Source organism: Propithecus coquereli, unplaced genomic scaffold, assembly GCF_000956105.1.
Source record: "Propithecus coquereli isolate 6110/MARCELLA unplaced genomic scaffold, Pcoq_1.0 Scaffold1410, whole genome shotgun sequence".
Lineage (NCBI taxonomy): Eukaryota > Metazoa > Chordata > Mammalia > Primates > Indriidae > Propithecus > Propithecus coquereli.
Genome location: NW_012138415.1, coordinates 103,229 through 116,468, shown reverse-complemented (window position 1 = coordinate 116,468; position 13,240 = coordinate 103,229). Strand labels below are relative to the sequence as shown.

The 13,240-nt window shown below is 41.5% G+C and overlaps 1 protein-coding gene across 1 annotated transcript; it reads left to right on the top strand.

Moving 5' to 3' along the window:
• Positions 1-42: 42 nt before the first annotated feature.
• LOC105806492 (XK-related protein 6-like) lies at positions 43-6,126 on the top strand (the record flags this gene model as incomplete). The annotated part of the gene is given in 3 exon segments (XM_012639634.1): positions 43-758; positions 5,995-6,023; positions 6,026-6,126. Coding segments are annotated over 3 exon segments (846 nt in total), but the record flags the coding sequence as incomplete, so codon positions are not given.
• Positions 6,127-13,240: the final 7,114 nt, after the last annotated feature.

Sequence of the window (13,240 nt, the reverse complement as noted above, 5' to 3'; positions counted from 1 at the left end):
GTCCCTCCCCCCCCAACCTCCGGAGCTGGGAAGAGAGTCAAGATGGCGGCGAAATCCGATGGCGGTGGCGTGGGGGTGGGCTTCGCCCAGCTGCACAACCTGGACGAGGCGGTGGGCAGCGGCGGCGAGGAGGACGGGGAGCCCGGGGGAGGCGGCTGCGGCGGCGGCGGCGACGGCAGCGAGCCCGGCGAGAGCAGCTCGCTGCACATCTGCCACTGCTGCAACACCTCCTCGTGCTACTGGGGCTGCCGCTCCGCCTGCCTGCGCTCCCTCCTGGGCAGGAAGCCGCGCCGCAGCGCCGCCGTCGCCGACGGGGGGGACCAGCCGCTGCAGCCGCCCGCGGCCGCCGACCGCCAACCTCCGACGCCCTCGCGGCCGCAGCCGCCGCAGGTGGAGCGGCCGTGGCTCGACTGCCTGTGGATCGTGCTGGCGCTGCTGGTCTTCTTCGGGGACGTGGGCACCGACCTGTGGCTGGCCCTCGACTACTACCGCAAGGGGGACTACGGCTACTTCGGGCTGACCCTCTTCTTCGTGCTGGTGCCGTCGCTGCTGGTGCAGAGCCTGAGCTTCCGCTGGTTCGTGCAGGACTACACGGGCGGCGGGCTGGGCGCCGTGGAGGGGCTCAGCAGCCGGGGCCCCCCCATGATGGGGGCCGGCTACGGCCGCCCGGCCACGCCGGGGGCGCAGCGCCTGTGCCGCCTCTCCGTGTGGATCTGGCAGTCGGTCATCCACCTGCTGCAGATGGGGCAGGTGTGGAGGTAAGAGCACTGCGGGGGTGGGGGCGGGGGCTGGCGGGCCGCCCTGCGGAGGGCCCCTGCGCCCTCCAGGTGCCTCGCGGGTCGGCCCCTCGGACGGGCCCGGCCCGGGGGGCCAGAAGGAGGGGTTGGCCGCGCACTTCCCCTGGCGTCTCAAAAGGACCGTTGCTTGCTCTGGCTCCCTGGCCACGCCTTTTGGCCCGGGGAGGCCCGAGTCCTGCTGTTTGCTTCTCTCCATCCCTGGTTCGCACTCAGCGGAGACCCTGCCTCATCCTTCCCCCCTTCTCCTCTGCAGACCTCCGTATCCCTGTTGTCCCTTTCGCCTATATCCCAAGGTAACCAGCCGCTAGCGCCTTTTATCTGCACCCCAGCTCGCGTCCTGAGGGGGACCTTCCTCCCTCCAGCCGGTTTGCGCTCGGTTTTGTCCCCCGGTGAGACATCCTCCCCTCTTCCCCCGTTTTCTCTCTGCAGTGGCCTGTGTGGGGCCCTGTGGAAAAACCCTCGCTGCCTCTCCTTTAAGCACTCCTTCATTCCACGCCCCCTCCCCCTTCCTGCAATCCCAGCCCCTGCGAATGACTCCAGTCCGCTACCCTCCTTGAAGGAAAAATGACTTTTTTTGCTGGAGTAGACGTGCCCTTTCCTTAGTGACAGGTAAAAATTGGCTAATATATGATGGGTGCAACTCATTTGGTGTTAACTCTCTCCACCAGAAAACCAATTCGCCACCTGGACACCTATTCGGGGAGAACAGTGTTTTTTGGGTAGCCAGGCCAGTGTGTGAGTGATTTATGTTTCCACAGACCCAAGCTGGGCTTTGCGGCCCTTTCCCCTTTTGTAGATTTCCCGTGTGCCGGGTGGCTTCCTCAGAAACCACTTGCAGGTGCTCTTTTTGCCAGGAGCCTTAAACTGACTTAAGTGGCTAAACTAAGGAAATGGTCCCACTAAAACCTTGGTAAATCTGTGCCTTCCAACTTAAATTAGCTTGAGTGTATTCTGGAAGCAGTGAGTTGTAAGTGAGAGCATTTGCAGAAGAAAAAAACCTTACTGGAGATAACTTACACAGGGACAAGCTCTTCAAGTACATTGCTTCTGCAAGAAGACGTCTTGCCTTGACTGCCCTGACTCCTGTGCCTAGTAGGAGGTTTCAGGCACTCAGTATTTCAGGTAACCAAGGTTTACTCAGGTTAGCTGAAATAAAGCTCATTGTCTTTTGAGTGGTTTGTCCAGATGTCTATTCAGAATGTATTTAAGTAAAAACGTTTCAGAAAGCGTGGGATTGAGTTAAATCAAATCTGGAGAGTGAATGCAAGAACTTTGTCCTACAGAATTGGCATGCAAATTCAGGGTAGGGCAGGTGAGGGTAGTTCTTGATGTTGCTGGTTCTCCCAGAGTTGTTTACTGGTGTTCCTGGGTTGAGCCAAGAACCTGTTCCCCAGCTGCATTTGTCTGCAGATTTTTTGTTTCCTGCTGATAAGTTTATAAGGAAAGAGAGAATAAAAATAGAAGAAGTGCTGATTAATTAACTTTTAGCTGTTGTGAGCATAACTTGGGGTCCAATAAAATTCTGAAATATGGTTTGAGTTTGAAGTCTAAATGCAAAAGCACCCCTAAACACCCAAATCCATACTGTATCAAAGATAGTGTGTTTGATATTGGGGACATCTTTTTTTCATTTTCTGGCTGGTAACATGCAAAGAATGAAGGGGGAGAGGGACAAAAAGTGTGGGGAAGAGAGTGGTTTTGAAATGCTAGTAGAATTTAACGGCATGTATTTAATAACTAGGCTTCTGCTGAACAAGCTGAAGTCGCCTATCTCCCTGTGTTAAACTTCTGAGTGTGGGCAGGAAAAATGTTGGTGTCAGGTTAAAATTCCTGAGAGAATTGTTTCTAATGGAATCTGTGATAGACATTTATTAGTAGTAAGCATTTGGGACACAATGAAATTGAAGTTAAGTTTCACGATCTTTTTAGGCAGAATAAATCCCCCCCGCCCCATTCACCTAAACCTTAGTTGTATTTGGGCAAAGTAAAAGCCCAGACTTTGGGAGAAAGTGAAAAGTACATTTTAAGTGTAAATTTAGCTTTTGTAGTTTATATAAAGGAGTATGTATGTTTTTTCTGGTCTCCATTTAACTTTCAAGGTCTACAGTGAGATACATAGATTTTAAAAAGGTGCCTGTGATTTATGTCTAACTTTTTAAAAGTCTTTTTTCAAGATTAGAATATATTTCTAAATATTTCATAAAGTTAAGGTATTAAAAGACATGCTAATTCAGCTAAGTTATTTCTTCTAACGTAGCTCTACTTTGAAACCGATATTTCCTGAGGAATGATTTTATTTATTTTTTCCAGTAGGCTGATTTTGGCTGAAATACTTCAGGAGCAAGGTCTGCTCTCTTAATACCTGCTAGGCGTGTTGTTTGTATTGAAATCATTCATATGTGAAAGCTTTAGAGAAAGGTTTTTATTCTTTTCTTGTTTTAATCTCTTGGCAAACAATTGCTTGTCAGTGTGTATAAATATACATCATCTTTGTTTTTACTGCACATCTTTTGGTGTTATAGTTTCCTTAACCATATTTGCCGTTTAAACTTTGCTATTTCATGTGGTCACATGACAAAGGTTAAGGTCTAGGAATTCTATCATTTGATTTGGGTCGCATTTCTAAGAAAAGATGTCAGTGAAGTTGTACATTGTCAAAACTGATTCCATTAGAACATGAATATCTGTCTCTTCACATGCCTTTCTTTTTTCTTTCTTTCTTTCTTTCCTTTTTTTTTTTTTTTTTTAGCGTAAACTTATTTGACTCTTGCTTGGACAAAGCACAATGCCTTTGTGAGGTACTTTGGCTTCCACTGACATTAAGGTGGTGCGATTCTGTGCGTGTTACTGTTCCCGTCAAGATGGCAACTACTTGACATCTTTTACTAAATGACTTTACAGAATTTAAGGAAATGTTTTTGGTTGGGCTGAAATTGGAGGATGGAAGAGTAGTTGTCTGCAGAATGGCTTGGTATCATGGGCCTGCTCTTGCAGAGAGCACTGGTGTGTGATTAAGGTCTGTCTGATGCTTGCATTGCCCTCACTAATTACTAAACGTGTACCTTCCTATATAGTATTAATTGCTCTGTGTTTCAGATGCTGCTTCCAGGGATAACAGGCATGAGTCACTCATGCCAGGAATATGACTCACATCAGGCTTCACTCTAGTATAATGTTGTTAATAGAAAGTGAGATCATTTTCTTGGAGGGTTTGACGTTAGGAACAGCATGATTTAGTTTGCATGTTGCATTGTCGTATGGAAGTTTTTTCCTTCAGTTTGTTGTTTAGAGGGTGCTTAGTGTGTTGTCAGTTCTCCTCAGAACAGCAACAGTTCTTTGACTAACAGTTCATCGGATGTCATGATGTCACAGCCAAATCATTACTCTCCCTTTTATTTTTATGTGTGCGCACTGTTCTATTTTAGAGTAAAAGAGGAATTTACTTGAATTCTTTATAGTATTTGCCATTTTTAAAGTGAGGGTCAACTGTCCTTTATCTTGTGGGATGGGGCGGACTAGGTGGTTGCCTTCAGGGAGAAAAAAAGAAAAAGGCATTTCTCGTTTCGTAATGGCACTATCAATCTGAAACCTTCTAAAGCTTCTAAAGTCGCCATTTTGAGAGTTTGGTATAATGTAAGTTCACAGCTCCATAATCAGCCCCCTCCTTCGCCCCCATGTTTGGGATACTTAGTATATTATGTTTTTTGGTTCCTGTTGAATATTTTGGAACAGTGGTTCTTAATTCTGGCTGAGAATAGAATATACTGCAGCTTTTAAAAAAATAAAACGCCTGGGCACGGTTGGACCTGCCGAGGAAGATTCCTAGGGTGGGACCTGAGCAGTAGCACTTTTAGAAGCTCCACAGGTGATCGTATGGGCAGCCGGGCTTAATAAACACTTTGGAATTGGGTTTCAAGCTTATTCCATTTGGAGATGGATATTGGATTTGTGTTCTTAATAAGTATGATGAACAATTAGGAAAGGAATGAGCTGTTACTATGAAGTTTGGTCCCTGAACAGCACCGTAACAAAACGACTTTACCTTGGAAACGTGAGTGTCTAAAAGGACCTGGGGCTGTCTCAAGGATATGCACTCATGGTCCTCTATGTTTTCTATTTCTTTGAGCCCAAGTATGAAGCTCATTATAAAAGGATTCTCAAATTCAAAGCAATCTTCAATAAATGTAGCCTGCTTCTTTGCCTTTTATGGGATACAAATAATACTTTTATGATTATGTTGGGTATAAAAGGTATAATCAGTTTAATTTTGAAATTATTAAGTAGGCTTGAGGAAACATAACTGGGATTACCGATGGTGTTGGACTAAGTGATCTGTAATGTCCCTCTAGTTTGAAGATTTTGCGACTTAAGAACAGGAATATTACCTTACAAATAAGGAAGCTCATTTGTGTGGGGCCAGGGTACACCAGTCATAGACACATTAAAAGATGATATACATGTATTTGTGTATGTGTGTAGGAAGCTTTTTATATCTGCTTATTACAGGGTCAGAATCTTAATGTTATAAAAATAGCATTTTTCCCATAAACTTAATGGAATTGTGGTTAAAAAGAAACTCAATGGTTTTGGGTTTTTTTTTGTTTTGTTTTTTTTTTTTGAGACAGGGTCTCACTCTTTTGTCCAGGCTCCAGTGCAGGGGTCAATCCTAGCTCACTGTAGCCTCCAACTCCTGGGCTCCAGCGATCCTCCTGCTTCAGCCTCACGAGTAGCTGGGACTACAGGCATGAGCCACTGTGCCTGGCTTCAGTGGGATTTTTTGAGGGGAAACTTGAGTGAAATTGATCAGAGAAAAGTATAGTTAAAATAACTTTGAAAAGGAAAACTGTTGAGACTTACTCTATCAGAAAGTGAATGTGCTGTAACATGTTGGTAAGTAGAACATTGTGCCATTGGCAGAAGAATTAAGTGAATAGCCACAGGGGGAATAGAGAACCTAGAAATAAACAGACATGTTTGTGAGAATTTAGTCGATAGTATAGGTGGCATTTCTAGTCAATGAATGGAAAAAGAATTATTTAACAAATGATACTGGGGCAGTCGACTACCCAATTGAAAAAAGTAGATCTCTACCTTATATAAAGAAAAGTTTTAAAGAATTAAAGATGTAATCATAAAATGTTAAACTGTAAAAACATTAGAAGGAAATGTAGGGTGATTATTTTTTATAATCTTGCAGTGGGCAAGCCCCTTTGGTACCAGCAAGGAAAAAAGGGGCAGATTTAACCACGAACGGTTGCCTCCTCTGGTTTATCCTCTTCTTCCTCTTCACCCACCCGAAAAATCTAGAAATGCGTGGCTGGCTATGAGGGTAGGAGGGTTAAATTTAGACAGAGATACTTCCTCTAGGAGAATGAATATGAAGAGAACATTTCTGAAGATTATTTCTTGGTTTTTTTTGGGTGAATAGTAACAGTAAAAACTTGACATTTATGGTGAATTTTCAAGGGAAGGATGAAAAAATGGCATGCTTTGGAGTAAAATTGCAACTAGTGAGGAAACATAGTATTTTCAGAATGACCCGGAAACAAAGCATCAAAATTATAGAAGTCTAGTATTCCTGAAATCTAGCAGGCATGTGTCAGAAATCACAGGTAGTTCATTTCGGTCTTCAACATCATTTGCTTTGATTTTGCAGACTTTACCATAAGGTCAGTCAGTAAAGCTTATGTAATGGGTAAATTCTGGAATGTTGGAAAGATTCTGTGGGATGCAAAAAGAAATAAACTGTGTCTCAAACGTTGCCATTTTTGCCATGGGATGGTTTGCTTTACAATGTGCTCTCTGCAAGTAAGTTTGTGGTTAAAACTTTAGTTTACTCCCCATGATCTGTTTATCTAGTTTCTTCTATTAACAGTCAGACATTCTGCATTTTTTATTTGGCTCTGACTTAAAATTTTTTTAAAAATCATGAAAATACAGTCTTCTTTAAAAAGTTCAGTGACTTTTGACTAATTGCCCAAAGACAATTCACTGTTTACCACTATTAGAGATATTATTAAAAAAAAACCACAGGAATAAAAAGCATGGAATAAAGGGAATGAACACTGAAGTTAAGACGTCAAGTTTGTCATTTTGCAAGTTACAAACAATTGCTGGCCTCAGATTCCTCATATTGTATTTATCAAAGGAGGAGTTAAATTGATTGATCTTTAATGTCCTTTCAATTTTAAAAAGTCCATTATGGTATAGATATTAGTTCTCTGAAAACAGTTTATTTATTTATTTATTTTTTTTAAGAGTCAGGGTCTCACTATGTTGCCCAGGCCATTCTTGATCTCCTAAGCTCAAGTGATCCTGCCACCTCAGCCTTCCTAGTAGCTGGGGCTACAGGTGCATGCCACTGTGGCCCGCTGAAAACAGTTTTAAAGAAGGAATTTCAGGCTTTGGTTTGCTCAATTAAAATATTTTTAATGTATGTTTCCCAGGAGCTGATTTGAAGTAGGGAGTTCTGAGTCCTAGCACATGTTATTTTCACTTAGTATTAAATAAATTCTCATTATTTTTAATGACTTTGCTATCTATAGGGGCATTTTATGTATCTCACTAGTTAATGTTAAAATTTATAGCAGATTAAACTTTCCAAGAAACTTGTTATGCTGGTTTTATCAGCTAAACTTGTGAATTTGCAATTTCAGCTAAAAATGAAACTGTATTTTAAAGTGATCTTTTTTTCGTTAATCTTATGTTTTAAATTTTTACTGTTAAGCTAAAGTAATGCATATATCTATTTATGCCACATATTTTGGAGGTTTTTCTGAATTGTTTACCAAGATTAATTTCTTTTTTGGGGAAGAACTTCAAAATTACCTACTGCAACTTATTGTTTGTTATGTGTTCTTTAACTTTGAAAAGTTAGTTTGTAGTTTTTTTTTCTTTAAGTAGTAGCTTCTCTGTCAGTTGTGAGCTCTTTTTAGGAAATCTTTCTGTTACGTGAATTTTTTTTCCCCTTAGATTAAGGTATAGGTTCTTTTGTGGCTCCAGTTGAATTTTTAGGAAAGATGGGATTTGCTTGGAGGATTCAGTGACTATTGTTACAATGCCATTAATGTAGTTCTACATAGAATTCAACATTAGGTTTTCTTTTCTATATGTCTAATGTAGGTAGATGTTGGTATATTGCATTATTTTAATATAGCTTAAAACATATCAAGGTATTTTGCGTACTGCTAACAAAATTTCTTATATATCTCTTTTATCTTGAAATATCAAGTTTTTAAAAATTTTGTTTTGAATACAATATTTTTGTCTTTTTTAAGTGTGAGGAAGCTATTTCTGTTTAATTTTGCTCATCAGCTTACAGAGCATGCATGGACTGTGCTTATCTTTCATTTCTAGGAAGAAATGAGAATATTCAGTTCACAGAAAGGTAAATACAACAGTTTTCTTCACAGCAGCGTTGGAGAAGAGGTAGAGTTGATAATTATTGTTTGTCCTGGACATTGCTTTCAAAGAATCATAGGTACACGAAGTAGAGACTTTCTCTGTCGCCATTATACCCCTTTTTCATTCCATCTGCGTATACTGGGCAAATGAGGAGAGGTAGCAACTTTGAGGAAGGCAGCGAACCTATGGCTTGGGAAGCCTGCTGATAAAACAGTGGGCGGGGAGGTCCAGCACTGAGCCCTTCCAGAGGGCAGAGACACTCGCCTTTCTCGCTTCAGCTGTTTCCCCCAGTGTGGGCAGAGTCTCATCTGTGCTAGGATAGCCCACAGGGCCGGGGGACGTGCAGACTCCAGGCCTTACAGCAGACTTAAGGAATTGGAGCCTCAGGGAGTTGGGCCAGGGAATGTGTATCTTTGCTCCATCTTTATTATGGAAACTTTTAAGTATGCAGAGAAATAGAGTAGTAAAGCGAACACCTGTTAGCATTCGCCTGGCTTCAGTAGTTGTTAATATAGATAGATTTGTGTGTGTGTGTATGTGTTTAACATATATCATGACGTTGCGCCTCTAAATGCTTCAACTCAAATACAAAATATTTAGAATAATTCTACAAAGCTACAGTACCATTATCCCACCTAAGAAAATGAACAGTATTTCCATAATTATCCTTAAATCTGTAAAAGTCATCTAACAGCTGCTTCATATTCACATTTGTCCAGTTGTCCTCAACCTATCTAAGAATCTATCGTTTCTTTTATAGATTTTTTTCCTCCTCTCCAAACAAGGATTTAATAATAATTCATGCATTACATTTAAGTCTCCTTAAGTCTAGAACAATTCCCCCTTTTTTTCCTGGTGACATTGACTTTGTTTTGCAGAGTCCAGGCCAGTTCTCTTCTGTCTCATTTTGGATGACCTTAATGTTTCCTCCAGGTGTCGTTTGCCCTCTGTATTTCTGGTAAACTTGAAGTTGCATCTAGGGACTTGATTATATTCAGGTCACAAATTTTTGTCAGAAGTACTGCTTTCTGCTTCATGTTTGTATAATATCCATGGACACTTGATACCTGGTTTGTCCTGCTGTTAGTGATGCTAAGTTTTACCTCTTGGTTAGAGTTGTGACTGCCAGATTTCTCCTTATAAAGGAAAATTTTTTTCCGCTTTGCAATCAGAAGTAACTTGTTGGGGGTCATACTTTGGCAAGGTATCATGTCTTGTTTCCTAAAACCCTTTACCTTATAGTTTTAGGATCCGTTAGGAATCCTTGCCTGAATAAATTATTAAATTGTTGGTGGGGGGTGGGATTTGTATATTAAACAAGCTCTCTAGTAATTATAACCTACTCTAAGGTTTACTAGCCACTGCTTTGCGGGAACTAGGACCTGAGGAGTTAAAAAAAAAAAAAAAAAAAATCTGTCCTGAGAAGTTAGTATGAATCTAGGTGCCGGTGGATTTCGAATGGGTTGTTGGTAAACAGTTAATGAGTTTAAGTTTCACGTTAGTTTTAGAGGAACAAAAATAAGTATAGTGTCCCTCAAGGTCCTCTAGTATTAGTATTAGATAATACTAACCTCTAGTTAGTATTAGGAGAGGACAGGTATGTGATACTTGCAATAAACTGAGGTGAGCACTACTATTAATCGTATGTTAGAAAGTGTGACTGCAATTAAAGGAGAGTGGAAGAGGCGTAGAGAAATTACTGAGGAGGAAAGGAAACTATGTTAAAAGTTCTGCTTTTACATATATTATCTCATTTAACTTTCAGAAGTGTTTTGTGCCCATTTTGCAGCTGAAGAAATGGGTTTCGAGTGGGTGAGCAACCTGCATAACTGGCAGCTGGTGGAGGGAAGTTTTGAAGCCAGATCTTACTGATGGCGAAATAGGCCCTATTGTGTAGTGAGGAAGGCTTCTCGCTGCTTGTGAGCCCTGCTGAGCTGCGGGCAAACAGAATTGCTTTGCTTTATTTTGGGACTTTGCTGTTGTGGTTTATTGAAAATGGAGGAATGATATTTTGAACCCCTGGGGTCTCTTGGCGTGCAAGCTGAGGTTCTTTGAGGCCTCTGATTTCTAGTTTAATGTATTAAACTCCACAGAGATTAGGGTAGGTTTGTAACGTGTAGCTCATTGTGCCTGCTGATGTGATTCAAAGGGCGGAGTAATCCACTGGATCTGTGTCATAGGACATTATTTTCAGTACTTCCCCCCATTCTCTTTCTCACGGTGGATGCACCTTGCGACCCTGCGATTTCCACAGTGCAGAATGGAATACGTAGGTTTGAGAGTGCCCTGCAGGCTCTGTCTACATGCTGCGCCCCTGTGTGGGTTCTCTGTTGACCAGTTGGAAACAGTAACAACAGCAATTCTAGCCTTAAGGTTATAGAGCAGGTGTTTCCAAGCCTTTGCTGTGCATTGGAATCACCTGGGGCGTCAGCTATTTGGGTTCGACCGTAAGAGATTATGATCCAGGAGGTCAGGATGGACTCAAGAATGCATATAGAGTTTAAAAGCCTACGTTTTGTGCAAGTTCCCCAAGCAGTGCCCAGGTGAATGAGAAGCACTCATGCGGGCTGATTCCTACCATTATCTAAAGAAGTAGTTCTCCAAGAGAAGGAGCGTGTGCTGGAATCACTTGGGAGTTTTTGGTAAACTTCAGCACTAGGCATCGTAGATTTAGAGGGATGGAATGGATAAAAGAAGCTCTGCAGGTGATTTTGATGGAAAACCAGTATTTAAACAATTTGATTGGACCTTACTTTTAACTGGTATAGGTTGGTGGAAGTTTATATTAATCAAACGCTGTCGCCATAGACTATGCCTAAGATAAAGAATACTGTAAAGATGTTTAACATTAAAATTATATGACATATAATTGAATATTCCTTGGATTCAGAAGCTTCCTTTGGAAGTTTGAAGTACTTCAAGGTCATTATCGTGAACACGAATGATCACCATTGGCGCTCAGAATTGCCAGGTTAGGGGCATTTTATTGTGCTTGGAAAATTGATATTCAATCCAGAGTGAATTTTCTGTCTCATATTTTCAGAAATTTTATATTTGTTGAAATCAGTCAAGGAAAGGATTCCTAAAAAGAAAGTGGTGAACGAAAGGGGAGAAATAACCCAATAGATACTAAATGAGTGTCATTAAAGACAGGAACAAAGAGAGCAGAGAAGAAAAATGACGAATACATTTTGCTTGGTAGATTGGTGGGCAGAAGAGCAAGGGGAGGAGGGGGAGTTGCGCAGTGTTTGCTGCTGGTGAGGTGCTAGTGCCATGGTTCAGCAAGCACACCTGAGACCCACACACCGAAATGCTACCCCTTTGAGCTCCATCTGGGAGTGTACAGTGGCAGTGGCGTGAAAATCCGAGAACCCTTGTAACAGGGAAGTCAGGGTCAGAAATCCCATGGGAGGCAGTGGTTGGCAGAGATGGGGCCTGGGTGGGGGTGTGGGCATGCCAAGGGCAGGGGAGGTTGGATGCTCTGCTGGATCAAAACGAGCAAAACTCCAACTCTGTCCTTTTGTTTGGACATAAGGAATGCGGCTTTTGAGTAGACAACTAAGTGCTTATAAATAGCCCTCTACTGTATATTTAAAATGCTGCCATTTTGCCTTCTGTAAGGTAGTTTTCATGAAAACTGGTTCTGAAAGAAAATATGCCTTCCAATAAAGAAATTATATATTCACAACTTAAGCAATCTCAAATGGTTTGGGTTGGACCTAGTGGGTGAGGGTATGCCTTTGGAATGGAAAAAAAGAGAAACTACAATAAAGGACTCATTACTCAGTTTGCAGATTAAACAAAAGTTGTCAAAACGAAGCTGAAGTTATAAGCAATTACATTATAAATTTAGAAAAATAGAGAATTAGAATATGTCTGTAGCGTTTGTGGACTATATTTGGAGTTTCCACTATTTGATAGGGACTACATAATAATTTTTAGGTAGTTTTTGAGATGTAGTAATATGGGAAAGAGTTGATGTGTACCCCTTAGGCCTTTATGGTTAAATAGGATGATACTCGTCAGGCATGTTCAGGATTTGAATGGGGCTCCATGAGGTTGGAGTGTGTCATTTTGCTTGTTGCTTGGCATTTGCAACTCACTATTTCAATAGTGATAGACTCATATCTACTGTAATGTGATACACACGTTCCTGAAAAACCTCTCGTTCTGCAAAAATCACACACTAAAAATAACAGGGCTGTGGAAAAAAATAGAATTAAAGCCAGACTACTTAAAACTATGTAACTTTGTAACTAGAACACTAGCAAAAACAATGACAATTCAAATAAAAATACTTGCAGGTTTAACTTCACACTGACATTTGCACTGGGCAGCATACCCAGATGATTGCAGGCCTTATTTTATCCTGGGATATGTAGGTTCTTGTAGATGTCATCTTCTACTGGAGGCCAAGTTCACCAAAATTAAAGCTCTGTTCCAGGGGTAGCCTTCACGTGGAAAGCACAGCAGATATTGAAGCAACTAAACCAGCTAATGATTAATGAGACAAAAGGAAGGTACTTTAATAAGATTTTCAGCATTTTTCTTTAAGTTGTCTTTTTTTTTCTTTGCTGAGTGTTTCGCATTATTTGTGGAAAATCTTGCCCTTGATAGCCTCAGAGCGTGAATATGCTGGGAAGAATTACTCATGAGCCAACACTACTTCATTTTACTGTTGTCGCTCCCATTTGCCAGTCACATGTGAAGGAATGCATGTTACAGAAGCATGTATTGTATCACTGACATGTTTTTGAATCAGCGATGGTGTCAAGATGCAGCTCTTGAAAATGTCGAGGTTCCATTGCTGTGGGAAGTTCTGGTTTGGGAGACATCCTACAGTGTTTCAAGGTTAAGTGAAATTTATTACTCTTCTCATGCCTTGTTGGTCCTTATATACAATAAACAACTGAATAGGGGCTATTTTAATCCACTTTTAAATTCTGCTGCTGTTACCTAGTCGTTGGATGGAATGTGATAATGTCTCAATGCTGCATCTGCATTTGGACAACATATATGGAACAGGAATGGTTTTTAAA